The sequence below is a fragment of the Magnolia sinica genome, chromosome 11, assembly GCF_029962835.1.
Source record: "Magnolia sinica isolate HGM2019 chromosome 11, MsV1, whole genome shotgun sequence".
Lineage (NCBI taxonomy): Eukaryota > Viridiplantae > Streptophyta > Magnoliopsida > Magnoliales > Magnoliaceae > Magnolia > Magnolia sinica.
This window is the reverse complement of record NC_080583.1, coordinates 83,728,410-83,744,543: the sequence shown is the minus strand read 5'-3', so window position 1 is coordinate 83,744,543 and position 16,134 is coordinate 83,728,410. Positions and strand designations below refer to the sequence as shown.

Genomic DNA, 16,134 nt, shown 5'->3' with positions numbered 1-16,134 from the left:
ATGAATGGACTTCTTAATAACAAATTTTTATGCGTATATAACATTCAAGTTGTGATCCAACTTATTGGTAATTTGTTTGTTGATTCACCCCAGTAATGCGATGAAATTGATAGAATAACAATATACTAGAGAGGAGATTTGGGAATTCTTGAGGCACATTCATCTTAGAATAATTGGTGTTATGGCATGTGTAGCGTTGGTAAGAGAACAATCATGTACACAATCAATTCAGAAAACCTTGTCTTTTGATAATGTTACCTGTGTGATTGTGAAAATGCAGATATAATTAAAAGATTGCTGGATTTGTATCTTTGAATTGGAGTAAAAGGTTTATGTTGGCATGTATATGTAACATCCCACCTATTTGAAAAATTGGGGCCGCCATGATTATCATTTATACAAATATCAGTAAAATGGATTGATTAAATGTAAAACACATACATCGGATATAAAAATGATTGTACAAAACCTCATAAATGTAAGATCCCACTATGGATGTAATATGGCAAAATCAAATAATTGATGGAATGGTGACAATCATACAATCGAGGTGAGTCTTAAAAGCCACGTTAAATCATCATAGGTGGTGAAATTCCACTAGCGTGAGTGTGTGGGGTGTGTTTGCGTGTGTTAAAAAAAAAAGAAAAAAAAGACACTACATATCATGAATAGATCTCATTTAGCATAATCATTCTCAATAATCTATTTTCTTGACCATTTATCAAATGGTTATTATCACTAGATCAAAAAGGTTCTCAAGAGTTTGTTTAATCCAAAATGGCTACCAAATGATAGATAATCCAAATAAACAAGATCTTTTTTCAACATAATTAGTCTATATTATCAATTTCTGTAGCCATTGATCAATTGGTTAGAATCACCCAATCCAAGTTTGTTTGTTTGTATTTTTTTATTTTTTATTTTTTAAATCCATTTTCTTAACCATTGAACGGTTATGAACACTAGATGAAAGCAGTTCTTGAAATTAATGGTCAATAAAATGCAGTGGCACCTACATGGTAGAGGGTACCGATCAATTGTCAAACCTTTTTTAGTGTAATCAATCCAAACCTTCCATTTTCCTAGCCCTTGATTAGATGGTTAGAATCACCTAACCTGAGTAATTTTTGGAAGTTAAATATTCAATCAAAGGTTGAGTCCATAAGACAAACCATCAAGATCAATAATTAGACCTTCTTCTTAGCATAATCAATCTGAACTATTCATTTTCTTGGTCATTGATTGATTATAATCATCCAATCAAAGTGGTTCTTGAGTGATCAATGAAAGGTGGGGTATACATTATAGATAATCCAAATCAAAGATTAGATCTTTTTATTTTTAATCAATTTGGACCATCCATTTTCTTGGCCATTGATTGAATGGTTAAGATTACCCGTTAAAGTGGTTCCTAAAAGTAATTCTAAACGAAGTCGGGACATCATGATAGACCATCCGGATCAATGATCAATCATTTCTAGTATAATAATTTTGAATCGTCCATTTTCCTAACCATTGATTAGTTGGTTACAAATAATAAATAATTCTTTCTTATTTTAGGTGTTTAACAAGTGACATAATATTAACTATACCAGGACAACATGACTAAGCCAAATAAGGCCTGGCCGAGCTTGACCTAAAGGGGTTGTTTAGAACCAAACTTTCATTTATACCAAACCCTCCCTAGCTTTCACGTCCAAAGCTTTTGAAAACTATTTAAAACTTAAATGGTATTTAGCAAAATTGTTCATCCAAACACTACCCAATTAGCTTTTATTCTTTTATTCTTTTTTATTTTTATTTTATTATTTTATTATTTGTTTTTTCAAAGAAAGCATATCTATGTTATAGACTAAAATTCCATTATGTAGATCATATCCGTTAAAAGTCCTTCAATATACATTAATACACTATCTTCTAATAGGTCCAACTTTTACATCAAGTAGTTATTTGATATGGTATCAAAGTAGAAAGTCATATGTTGGTATGACTTGTAATATATTCCCACAGGGATCATTGTTTATGGTATGTTGCTATTGTTTATGTTCCCCCTAACATCCCAAAGATCATCTGGATTAAAAAATAAATTAAAAAAATCAGATAGATTGGACGACTGCAAACAATATAAAATATATAAGTCACCAGGTATGGCCAATCCGAGTTTTAAATCAGGCCCATTTTTTGTGCTTTCCATTCATCCCAGTGAGCCACACCTGATGAACGAGTATGATGGATTATACACATCATGATGGCCCCAGATAAAAACCTATGCCATGGCCATTGTTCCTTGTGATGTGACCTGGGTTACAGATACTGTTGATTTTTGCTTGCAGGCCTAGCTTTGAAGGGCAAATTTTATGGACGGATTGGATGTCTTACAGAAGCATGGAGGTCCCACAAAACTTGGGTGACTTGTGCTGCCTAAGTGCCACAAGGGATGAATATTAATCAGATCCACCCCGTCCATCTTGTTCACCGACGCATTTTCACCATGGATCCTGAAATCAGTTCAACTTAAGACTTCTATGGGCCATACCATGAGGAAAGGTGATAAAACTACTAAATTCACATGGGTTGGCCCATGAAACTGTTGAAGTGATGATTTTGGGTCGTATCAGATGAATGGATTGGATGAAATATATATACCACACACACTTAGAAGCTTTGGTCACAATTTACATTGTTCCCATGGGTGTCACCCATCTTGGTTTTTTCATCTAGCTCATCTTTTGCTTGTAGAGTGACACATCTGATCTGAACCATCCATTAAGTCTAGAACACATTTCATGCACTCTCATACAAACGTTGTACCCTTGATTTGGTCATTTTTCCAAGTCATGGATGTCATGGTTACGATTCCCTAATAAAAATGATTCTTTAGAGTCATAAGATTTCCAAAAAAATGGTGATCCAACCTATTTTTCTATGAATAATCTTGACCAACCATATTAAAGGCCATTGATCAAATGATTCATATTTGTGCTTGTATTATAGTCCATGAAATGTGTGTTGGATCTAATGAAATGTTGCTATGAGGAGACCAATGAATTAAAGAACAAGGAACTTGCAAAGCTCAATTAATGTCATTTTGGGTTGACTCAACCATCTCTATATCAATGTTCTTTCTTTTAACAGTCGGTGATGACGGTGACCAATACCGATTCGGAATACATTTGACTGCATATGTCCTAAATAAGACAGCAATTAACAGTCGACAATTTGGAAGGTTCCAGAACCATCGGCCTCACTCGTACAAAATGAAAACCCATGCATACACTAAAGAGACTCCAGGGATGAGCATTGGAAATAGCATCAGTTAAAAGAGAAGTCGAAGAAGATTGATCATGGATTTTGAGTCCTAAAAAAGCTAGTTACATCAGGAAATAGCATTTGAAAAGTTTTCTACAGCAAAACTTTCAGAGAACAAAAGGCAATCCCGACGACTTCTGGTGGAGGGGAAAGAAAAAAAGAAAAACTAAAATAAAATCTCAAGGGTCTGCATCTCCTCTATAAAATCCTTCGAGTAGAACTACCGAATCACTACACTATCAGAACAATACATCTCACTCATTTCAGCATTGCTCACAATAACAGAACTCTGGATTATCTTCACGGGATGGACTTACATTCAGTATGCCGTCTCTACAGCAACCCTTATCAACTCAGTGAGGAATGTGATGATCTCTGCCATATCTATTTCAGTTTCTCCTCTCAACAGAGTCACAAAGGAGTAAAATGTGCATGCATAACACCCAGCAAGGAAGATGAACCAGCAGCAAGTAAAGGTAAGTTGCGCTGTTCCATGCCCACAAAGATTCCGCCCATTCCCAAAAGTCACCGATGCCGACCCCGCCAAACCCCTCCAATGAGGATTTCAAGATAAGCAGCGTGGCTGGAGGGAACCCAATTACTGCTAATGCTAGATTACAACTTGTAAGAAGGGCTGCTCTCAAGCTCGCAGCTCTGTGCATGCGCTTCAAAGGGTGTACGATCAGGCACATGGGAACCAAGAGCATAGCTCCAATTTGCGCTGCTGCAAAATTAATGATTGACATGAGACCCAAACCTATAGAAGCAGCTGCAATCATTACAGCTTTCAGCAAGGTCCAATCGACATTCTGAGACTGGCTTGGTACAGCAGCATTGCCAGAATATGAAAAAGGGGAGCCCAAAATACGGTGAAAGATGAGGAGGATGAAAACGGAAAGCGTAACCCATATTAACATGCTGGTGGTGGAAGTTGTTTCAGGCAATTGGGAGATGAGATACGGCAGTAGCGAAACCATGGCTCCCCACAGGTGAACTACGAACACCATTTTTGCAGCATGAAGCCATCTCCATGATCCAACAGCAAATCCCATGTCCTTGTGATGGCTAGGTGTTTGGCTTCCAGAATAAAGAGCAGCTGCAAGTACTGGAAGGGGCATGATAAGCAGCACAAAAGAAATCATGTAGACTCCAACTGACACAAACTTGCCTGGAGAGGTCAAGAAGTAGAGGAAAAAGGACTGATGAAACTTCTCAAGGAGGTTATTTATGGATCGTATGACTCCTTCAATCAACCTGCATCAGACATCAAACATTTTTAAGCTTGAACTACCAAAGTTATGAATCTAATAAATCATGACATGCTGATGCCACAACTTGATGCTTTTTTTTTTTCTTTTTTTTTTGCGTTACTAGTTAGTTGAAGTATAAAGTAGAGAAGTCCAACTCGCACAGGAATTACTTGCAGTTACAGTGTAAAAAATGTGGAAGCAAGTAATGAGGTTCCTATATCAGTATCAGTCAATAAGGATGTCATGTATCAAAAGCAAACAGAAACAATTCCCAGATACTCAGGGTAATATCACCACTCCTACCAAAAGCAAGTCATAGACCTACCTGACTTTTGAAGTAAACATCCACCAAAAAAGCTGTTCTTTCTTTACTGTCTTCCTTATATGTCTTTCCTAGATAACATATATTTCTACTAAAAGGAATAAAACATACCAAATCCTTTTTCCTTATTATGGCCCAAGCGACCTCCTTCTTAACAGACAGCCCCTGGCAACAGTCTTTTGCCTTTTAATCAAGGGCTATCCGTATGATGTAATTAAGAGCTCATGCCAGACCACGGCCTGAAATGTACAGAACCTGGAATCTCTGGAATAAAATGTCCTCCCTGCACCACGTTCTTACGTGCTTGTTTATGTTATTATTATTTTTTTTGAGAGATAACGCAGGGGATTATATTAAAACAAAAAGAATTATATTAAAACAAAAGGAAAGGGAGATACAAGAGGAAGAAAAGAGAAAACAAAAACAAAAAAGGAACAGAGCACTGCTGAGATGGCGGAACTGCTAAACAACTAGGAAATCAAAATTGCGATCTACAGCCTTTGAAGAGAAAGAAGCCCATTCGACCAGAGATTGGCTCGCCCTAAACATTGTGGACTCCGCCGAGGTGGCTTTGTCGTTGAAACACCGATCGTTCCTTTCTTTCCAAACAGCCCACCAGACCGCTAAAAGGGCCATTTGCCAAATCGGACTTCAGTGTTTTCCTAAATTGACCCCGTGCCAGGAAGCGAGGAGACTGTTAGTCGTAGCCGGAAAGCAGCCCTGCACCTTGAAGTGGAAGAGGAATTCCGACCAGATTTTGTAGGTGAAGGGGCAGTGAATGAAAAGATGATTCACCGTCTCTTCATTGGCCATGCAACAGACACAGATATTGGCGATCTTCATACCCTGCTTCCGTAAATTACCAACCATGAGAACCCTCTGTTTTCCCAGTAACCACCCAAAAACTGCGATTTTAGGGGGGACGGAGTATTTCCAGTCGTGATACCGCAGCAGACCTTCAGGAAGAGGGAGGTTTCGAAGCAGAAATCCATAAAGAGATTTAACAGAAAATCTGCCCTGATTGTCCAGACGCCAAGAAAGACTGTCCGGCACATTAAGATTAGGAGATAGGCTGTAGATGCGTTGTTTATGTTATTTATGAATGCCTACGAACTTCCCTCCCTGAATAAATAAAACGCATGCAAAATTGATTTAGCGTCAAACACCCCCAAACCCCATGGTTATGGAATTTAGGGTACTCAAGAACCGCAGACACAATTCTCCCTTAGTCATTGCGGCCTTCATGCCTACTTCATCCTTTCCCCACGAATCCATAGGAGAGATTCCATAAGGAACACCTACAACCCGCTAAACATATCTAATGGATACACTCCACAGAAAATTAATGATGAAAAACAAAGGCATATTCCATTCAACTAAGTGGTCATCAATAAACTAGATCGATCAACATGTAAATGATTGACTTCCAGGGCAAACATATCTGACAAGCAATCACTTACCCTAAAGCCAATTAGGCTCAACACGTAACCTAGCTTATACACATGGCTCGAAAAGAGTTTTGTTAAGAATGCCTTTATGAGAGGATCCTCAAGATTTTCTACAAATGAAATCTTGACAACCCTATTGTTGAGTCTGCACATAATCTCAAACAATGTGGTACTTTCTATCAATGTGCTTAGCCCCTCTGTGATTCTGGAGTTCCTAGCACTTTGCAACCACTCTATTGTTGTCGCAATATATGGGAAGTGGTTTATCCATCGTTGGGACAATCCAAAGTTCCATAGTTAACTTCCTAAGCCAAACATCTTCATTAACTACTACACTTGCAGCTATGCATTCAGCTTTCATGGTGAAATTCTCAATGAACTTTTTGCTTCACGCTGCACCAACTGATAGCACCACCACCCATCGAAAATGTGTATCCACTAGTCGATCATCTAGAATTCCAATCAGCTCAGAATTCCGAGTTGGTGTAGCCCGATGATTGGCCAGTCCTTGTCACCATACATGAGAACATACTGCATAGTCCTGAGATATTTCATGACGTATTTGAAGGCAGTCCACAGATTCATGCCTGGATTGCTTTCCTATCGGCTAAACCAAAGACCAGATGATTCATTCCCACACTAACCCTGGATATAATAAATTGCATAAGTTCATCTATTGTTTAAAACATGGTGAGTCAACACCAGAATCGTCTGAGTCAACACAGATTAGCAAAGAAACAAGCCTTTTTTATACCATCCAGCTCGTAACAAGTGACGTTTTAACTAAACTCGCTTTAACTTAGCATAAACTCAGAGGATCAACCAAGTTTGGCGTGACCCAGTCGAGTTTTGTATTAGGCAAATCGATGTTGAGATTTGAGTCCACAATCAATCGTGAGAAACTACTGACCACAACCACAGCATATACAATTTGATAAAAGTTTCAATTTGTCAAGTAACTAACCTTCACAGACAAATGATTGTCCACCAAAACATCTCATCCATTGTATAGTTGGCATATAACAATGTTAATCCATACTTTAAAAAAACATAGGGCCCATTCTAGATGGGCCATTACTTGAAAATCACATCTTGCATGATTCATATATTCCAATTAGTGGCTATCAATTCAACGGTAAAATGAAATGGTCAATGGTCCAAATTCAGTGGGTGAAACCATATGGTTAAAAAAAATTTGTTAGCGAGTCTCACAGTTTCGGTTGTCTGGATGATGTGCATACAGGCAACCCAGGCAATAGATGAGTTGCCAATATTCTAAAAATGGTGGTCGATGCTCTGATTTTTTATTTTTTTTTTTAAAAAAACGATTTAAGAGTAAGTTTCATGAAAACTCGGACAAGAGATTGGAGAGGCAACTCACTACACATGTTGTGGCTAAGTGTTAATCGGGATTCAAGTGGGTATTACCATTACCATGCCTTGGCCCAAGTTAGGGGTGTCAATCGGATAGTTTCAAGGCAAGTGTAGGAATACCCACACCCATACCCGCCAATGGGTACAACACCTATACCCATACCCATTAGGGTGTTGGGAACCCATTGGCATTAGGGTACGGATTAGTGCGCGTTTCTAATTTGAAATTAAAAGAAAATTTCCACCACTAACTCAAAAGATTAGATTTTATAGCAAAACTTTTAAAAAAAAAAAGAAAAAAAAGCTATGGTTTTTCTTTTAAAAAATAGTAACCATTCATAGGGTGGGAATCAACATGTGTTTGAGAGAACTCAGCAATCAAAAAGCTGATCAAAGCATCTCTTGGCTAGGAAATTTTCATGGTGAGGCCCACTTGATGAGTCACTTGATCTTGCACCAATATTGGACTGTCCTTCTATCTTTTCAAGCATTCCACTAGCACATATGTATAAATCGGTTCAAGTATGGGCAGGGGTATATCCACCCCCAGCCCAATGATTAATAGGGCACAAAGATAACGCCTGAATCCACACCCACGCCCATTTAGTAGGCACACCAGTCTGTGCCAGGCTGGACTCAGGTACCTATTGTGGCCCACCCAACTCATTGACACCCCTACCAAATAGGGCCAATGCACTTGATTAGGTGGGCGATATTAGTATGAGAAAATTAGGAAGTTAGAAAAAGACGAGCAGTTCATATTCAACATACACATCTAGACCACATGGTTATTGACTGGTCTAAAATTTGCAGCAAGGTACATTTCCAGTGGGACCTACTTGATGAATGGGCCAATATGGCACTCGTGTTGCAAATTGCTTCTTATTTTTCTTTCTTTCTACTTTCTTTCTCCTTTTTACTACCTTTTCTTTTTCTTTTTCTTCTTCTTCTTCTTCTTCTTCTTGAGATGGAGAGAGAAAGAGGAGATTTCCTCATCTGTCTCTCCCACATATCGGTTAAATACACCCATACTTTTTACCTTTGGCATTGCGATAGAACAAAGTTAGGCTATTTTCACCCAATGTAGATAGGATGGTTGTATTGTCACTTGATGAGTGGGTGTAAATAATGGATCTCTTATTCTTTTTATCATTATTACTAGAGCTTGTCAAAATTTATGGAACTAGGCTCAATCACAGCAGTCTCATCCAAGTCTTGACTCGATGGGCAACCAAGTTTAGTCCAGGTTTCTGGTTTTTGAACAATGAGTTGATCACCTAAGATGAATTGTAAAAGAAATCCAAAAAGATAAATGAAGTCTGACCTGCCGCCTTTCAAAAGAAGTGCAGAGTGCCCAAACTCCTTATTCAAAGAGATCTTGGGTGAAATCTCCAAAGTGATTGCATCTACTTGATAGTCACGAAAAGCACCATGGGAACCTGTGGGTACACCTAGTGCCTTGCATAAATTACAGAAACATCCCCGTGTAAGATTAATGACAATTGGGATGCATCATCTCACTTGAGAATTTGAAACAACCACAGGTAACAAGAAGACTAATTGTTTGTACTAACCTGAGAATACATTGAACTTGCAAGTGTAGCAGTGCCTTCAACAAAATCTGTCGCAGGGATTCCAAATCTCCATTGTGGATTTAGGCTTCCAGCCATTCTGCTTAGCCACTCAATTATGTCACCGACAATATTGAGCAACATCGAGTCAAGTAAAGAAAATACTGTCTTGACCTTTACACGCAGACCTTGCCTATGAACTGCCAAATACTGCACGATGTTGATGAGATCTAGGTTTGGCATCTGGCCATTAGATGCTTCTGCATATATACTAAGAGCATCTTTGTCAGTTTCTTCCTGTCTGTCCACAACCTTAAAGACAAGTGCAGCAGCCATAGTTCCAGCACGTCTAGAAACCTCTGATATTCTCCCTTTAGGCTGGTTATCTTTCCATTCATGCAGGATACTGCTTGCGAGGCACATGTCAGCTTCTGATTTCTCTGAACTACTGAAGAAAACAGGGTTGTGGTAATCTTTTAGCCATGCAGCAACTGAGGCATACTCTCCATATCGTGAATCTGCAGCCAACCACACAATATCCTTGGCAAGCCAAGCAACTCTGCTAAGTAGAGACAAAACCGAGTATGCAAGGCCTAATGATAAAGCGTCACTTAGTTCAATCTTTCCCGAGTTGTAAGGCGTCACCAACACAATTGCTTCTTTGCCATCACCACGTGGAGCTCTTATCACACCAACAGAATTGATGCCAGTTGAATTACAACTACTGTTTTCACGTGCCGATCTAGAATGGGGACTACCAGAGAAAAAGTTCAAGGGATGAAACAGATTGGTTTGGGAATGGAACTTGTGGTAATAAACTTCAGCATCCAAATCTTCCAGATGCTTTGCTATCAATCGTGGGATTTCTCTGTATTGGTTGCACAAACAAAGATGCACATCTAAGTCAAACATGAAGCAACAGATGGTGCAATCAAGAGAGAGCACAAAACCGTAAACCATCACAAATTTTGAAAAGCATGCATGGCACAAAACTGCCAATCATCTTGAATTTTGAAATGGATTCTCAGTTCATCTGATGGATATAGGATGACTCCTCTGTTCGTCATATCCAGAAGATATAAGAATGACCTCATCATACCATTACAAAGATCATCATTCACCAAAGAAGACAGATTCGTATATAAACCATAACAGCCACCTAACAAAATAGACAAGTCCAGTAGTGGCTGAAACTCAATGAAGATTGAAATTCAAGATGTATTCAGAAAAGGAATAGAATGCAGAGCTTATGTCCATGTTTGTATTAATGTAGCTCACTTACCATGTGGAGATCAGTGCTTTAAATAGCGAATAGCGTATAGCGTAGCATTCACTCCTCTTAAGCATAAGGCGTGAGCTACATAACATGTAGTGTAAGCTACATGTCACCTCTAGAATTTTAATTAAGGTTGTGCCTTTTCTTTTCTTTTCTTCTTTTTTTTTTTTCACACACACACATACTTTTAATTAAGGTTGTGCTTGGATGACCAAATATCATAAATTTTCATGATCTTTCACACCAAATTAGACTGACTAATAATGAAATTTCATGATATCTCGTGCAACCAAACACAACCTACAATAATAGGAAAATAGGGCAAAAATTAACTATAAAGATAAAGAAATAGCAACGAAATTGGTTTAATACTGTTACTTTTATTATTTAACTAAGATTGCTGAAAGATTAACTAATTTTTATTGAAAAATAGAAAAATGTAACAAATCATTGAAAACATTAATTGATTTTTGTTTTAGTGAATAATAACAAGTGTAGTCTATGTAGCATGTAGCGTAGGCTATGTAGCATGTAGCGTAGGAAAATTAGCATGTAGTGTAGGTAAATTAGCATGTAGCATGGGCTACATGCGACTTAAGCTATTTTCATGAGTTATGCAGCATTAAGGCTAAGCTATGTTACGTAAGGTAAGCTAGATGCTACATAGAGTAAGCTACTTAAAACACAAGGCCTAAGGCCACTCATAGGTCCGTCTCTAAGAATTTGATCGAATGGCCTGATGGTGAAGGCTCCTAAAGGATCAAGTTTCCATCGCCAACCATCAACATTCTAGGTTGAAATGGCAAGCGAACGAGTAAGGTCCAAGGCATCCAGCATATCTCCAAGAATTAGATAGAATGACCTAACGGTGAAGACTCTGAAAGGCTCAAGTTTCCATCACCAATCATCAATATTCTAGATTGAAATGGCAAGCAAACGAGTGAGGTCCACTCACACGTGCACACACACACACACACACACAAGAAGTATTCAGGTATACTGGAATGTACCTATATGCAAGTTTGCGTGGGATCCACCATGTTGTACGTGTTGCATCGGAACCGTGCATCTACTTGGTCCCCTCCAAAAAATAGAATGCCCGAAAAATCAACCAGATCTGGAACTAAAGGTGGACCACACCATTTGGAATGGTGCAAAATTATACCTAAAAACTCCAAAAGCACATAGTTCAGCCCACCTAACACGAGTTTCGGAATGGCCTGAAATTTGATCAGGTACCTCATTCAGGTGGCGCAGACACAACGAACAACTTGGATGCATGAACCACATCTTGGTGGGCCCCATACACACACCTTGATGGGCATTCACTCTCAATTGATTCCTGTGGTGTGACCTGCCCAAGTCATGTATTAGCCTGGTTCTTGAGCTTTGTGCATAGAGGGAAGGGGGCAAGTGATGGATGGATTACATGTTTGAACCATGTCATAGTGACGCCCACTTTGCTTGACACTATCACAAACTGTGGTAGTTATGACTGTTTGTGATTATTCTCATACATAATTACATAGATATCTACATGCATGTGTGTGTCTGTGCATGCAAATGCATGCATGTTTCTATGTATGTTTATACATAGTGTTAGTTGGTCTATAACGTTCGGCCAAAACCATAGAACCATGTGAAATACAAACATGTGGACAAAATTCCCATCCAACTTTAATAGAAAATGGCACACGATAAAAGAATCAAAGTTTACCAATTAATATCACAAATAAATAAATAACCACAGATAACAAAAAAGTTCTACATAAGTTATGAGTAGAGATAGTACATACATTCCCGCCTCTACAGGCCTATCTTTCCAGCCAAGTATATCCTTAACCAATTTATTTGCTTCTATTGTGTCCTGAGCAGAGAACATGGGGTTGGCAGAACCTACGTAACGACAGTCTGCTTAGTTGAAATTTGAAATACAAGATTTGAGAATGCTAGAATTTTAGCTCTAAATATTGGAACCATTGATTCATGTGACATGGGCCACTTGGAGCACTTAAAAACAATTGATGGAAGAAGAAAGAAGTCAATCAAAAACACCATGACAAATATGTGAGGAAGTGCAAAGAAAGCAGATGAGCAGACTTGGCAGACACAAAACAGAAGTAAACAAAAGCAGACCAGATAGAAAGTATTTGAGCTGCATAAACAATAAAAGATTAACAAAATCATATTAGCAGGGTTTGGCAAGTACCAAACAATCAAGTATATAAAAATATATAAAATTTTCCTGTTGGAGCTGCATCAGGAATAGAAGATCTAACATGGTTACTAGCCAAACCAATTTTCAGAAAAATACCCAGTTGTCAAGCAAAAGGCATATATGACCATTTTTCAACAAACAGTAACTCTTCAGGTGAAACATATTTGCAGAACTTGAAGAAGCATAGGTGCATATAGCACTCCAAATATTCTTAGAGAAAATTATGTATGCATATCAAAGAAATTCATCTAAATATACTTATCCAGAAAGATGGCCAAACCATCTAACTGGTGAGGATGTTGAGATGGATGAGTTGCAGACAGGGAAGTATAGAATTAGGAATGAGAATGCATCTGATGGAACTTAGGAGTAGCACCAATCAATAATAAGATTAAAGAAAGTAGAGTTAGATGGTTTTCTCAGTGTTCAAAATATCGGTACCGCATTACATATTACACCCTTGGGATACAGATACATATCAGTTATCGCATGAGATATATCGGTTGTATTGCGTAATGAATCATTGTTGTTGGAAACATGGGGAAATATTGGGAAATTGGTCGAATTTTTCAATGAAACTTCAGTGATTGTTAAAAAAGACATCAATACACACAAATCAAAATATTACAAAAAACAAGCACACATAATAGGTTTTGTTTGTATGGTGTCCGAATCTTTGCGTTGTCTAACTGAATTGATGCAAGTATATTCAAAGTCTATTCATATAATTAATAAATGTAAGAATACATGTAGAAATACAAGCAATACATTCAAAAGCAAAAGAATAATCACTATATCAGGTTAAATACATGTTTGATTTTATGTTTGGACACAGATTGCAACCGATTTGGGAGAAATTGGAAATTTTTGATTCTTTTCAATTTTCTGCGACTTAGCAATCTCCTCCAAATCTTAAAATCAAAGCTCCCAATCCATGATTTTTCATGCAAAACATGAAAATCATGGATTTGTAATAATTTGATACTGATTTAACATGATTTATAGGAGAAAAAAAAATTTTGAAAATCGAAAATACTCAATTGGACCGAACATGTGAGATATATCCCACTAATTGTGCGTTTTGTGTCAAAAGGTGGGATACAATATATATCGTGGGATATATCGGCCGATATTGTCGATACTTAAAATACTAGGCTTTCTTTCATTTCATAAATGCCACAAGTTTTGAAAATACAAGGTTCAAAACTAGATACATGGCTTAAACACGGCAAATTAATAAAAAACCCCAAAGCATGCTGAGACCGCTGACACTTCCCTACAGCACTGGGCTCCTTTGAGCCTCAAGTCATGATTCGAATGTGATTGATGGATCGGATGTCATCACACATGGGCAGATGGAGGGAAAGAGAGAGGGAGAGAACGTTGTCTAGGCTTGTAGGAGCCTATTCCATGGAGAGATAAGGATGACCCAGCTAACCCTCAAACAGACATACAAGTTGTCCTCGATTTTATCAGGATACTAACCAGGATATCTCTCAACAAACGCCCGACTTCTTCCCTAGCCACTGTAAGCCTGGGCAAGGCAGTCCACCGTCCAATTTCTCTCGATACCAAACGGCCCCTTAAAATATAAGTTTAGAGATGAAAACTACAGGCCTATCACCTCCTAGTATCGGAGATCAACAATACAGAGAGAGAGAGAGAGAGAGAGAGAGAGAGAGAGAGAGAGAGAGAGAGTACCTGGCATGAGAGCATTTTCAGAAATGTAGGTGTTTTTAGCGAGAAGCGGAAAGAGGAAGAGAGTGAGAAGCCCTGCAATACAGCACAAAACACTGTTCCCCGACCCACAGAGGGAAAAAAAATAAAAATCAGCTCCAATACATCTGACTGAGAATAGGACTGCGTTTGGATACACCCTAAATTGCAAATGGTTCGAACTGCTATGTTGGGCGTTTGGGACGGGGAAGAAATAGAAAACCACAGTAGTTCAGATACCATATTTCAAACTTGTCAATTCCAAATAGACATTTCCAATCAGGACTGACATTGATTTGGGTGGAAAAGTACAGAAGACGGCATGCCACGCAATGTGGATTTCAATTTCCCCAAATGCATAGTGAAAGGGATAGCCATCTCTTTAGCTAAACGAAAAAATAAAGCATTTGTGATCTGGAGTGCATCCAAACGCACCATAATAAGTAAGAGAGGAAAGGTGTGTTTGGATGATGATGATGAATACCTAACAACGGTGCTGTGAGAGATGAGGAATATCCCGAGACGAACGATCAATCTAGGTTTTCTCCTTCCCTCTTCTGGTTTTGGATTTGGATTTGGATTGTTGTTGTTGTTGTTTTTCCCATTTTCATCCATCCTTTGCTCAATCACTAAGCCTCAGCTTCGAAATCGAGGTTCCCAACAGTAAAAGAGGATTAGAAAAATCCGATTTCTCGATCATTGGATTAAAAGCAACATCTGAAATTACAAGTGCCTTCTACTGGGGAATCGGCGGTTGCTGGTTCGAGCATTCCCACACCTCAGCAGACAAATCTCTCTCTTTGAATAGTCCACGCAGGGAGCGCGGCTTCAGTGGATCCTCTGATCCACGGTGGTGGTGGATTACTGACTGTGGGGCCCACCTTGATGTGTGTGCCTTACATCCACACCGTTCATCCTTTTTGATAGCTCATTTTAGGGCATGATCCAAATAAGAAGCTAGTCTTAATCTTAGGTGGACTACAACACAGGAAACAGCAGTGATTGAATACTCACCATTAAAAACTTTTTCTAGGACCACCATGATGGTCATTTCATAAGGTCACGACTTAGGGCCTGTTGGATTTTCCAACTTCAGAATAAATGCCATGTAAATAGCCAATTATTATAATTTCACATATTTGAAAATTTCTGCTTCTATCTACTTTCCTAGGATATTTTGAAGCATGAGCTAAAAAATGAAGAAAATCTAACATTCAAGTGGTCTGCACCAAAGTAAACAGTGGCCCAAGAAGTAACAGTGAGTGCTTGATTCCATCTTTACATTGGCTTAAGAAAATCAAACATGCCTATAGACAAAGAAACCACACAAATGTCAATTTCATATGAAACTTTTGTGGCTAACACTATAGTATGGTCCACCTTGTATTGAGATCTGTTTCATTTTTTGGATGATGTCCTGTAATTAGCTAACAAAATAAATAGACAGCACATGCATTTTAGTGGGCCCTATAGTCAGACATACACCCGCCTTGGTAGATATGGAGATCGACTGAAGGTGTGTCCCCATGCAGGGCTATACAGGGCTATCGTGATGCATGAGTTTCATCCAAGTCATCCATCCATTTTGCTGAATTATTTTAAGATATTAACCTTAAAATGAGCCCCAAACTCAAGTAGACCACAGTGAGG

General features: G+C 38.4%; 1 protein-coding gene across 1 annotated transcript; it reads right to left on the bottom strand.

Moving 5' to 3' along the window:
* Positions 1-3,626: 3,626 nt before the first annotated feature.
* LOC131219561 (uncharacterized) lies at positions 3,627-15,300 on the bottom strand. The gene is made up of 6 exons (XM_058214770.1): positions 14,969-15,300; positions 14,470-14,561; positions 12,347-12,446; positions 9,278-10,142; positions 9,028-9,161; positions 3,627-4,563 (listed from the first exon to the last, which is right to left on the bottom strand). The coding sequence occupies exons 1-6, from the start codon at positions 15,097-15,099 to the stop codon at positions 3,699-3,701; spliced, it is 2,187 nt and encodes a 728-aa protein (XP_058070753.1). The 5' UTR covers positions 15,100-15,300; the 3' UTR covers positions 3,627-3,698.
* Between the last annotated feature and the right edge of the window lie 834 nt (positions 15,301-16,134).

Coding starts and splice junctions, on each gene's coding strand:
- LOC131219561 (XM_058214770.1), bottom strand. CDS start 15,099: ATGGATGAAAATGGGAAAAACAACAACAACAACAATCCAAATCCAAAT. Junction 14,562..14,968: donor TCTCACAGCACCGTTGTTAG/GTATTCATCATC, acceptor GTCGGGGAACAG/TGTTTTGTGCTGTATTGCAG. Junction 12,447..14,469: donor TGAAAATGCTCTCATGCCAG/GTACTCTCTCTC, acceptor GTCGTTACGTAG/GTTCTGCCAACCCCATGTTC.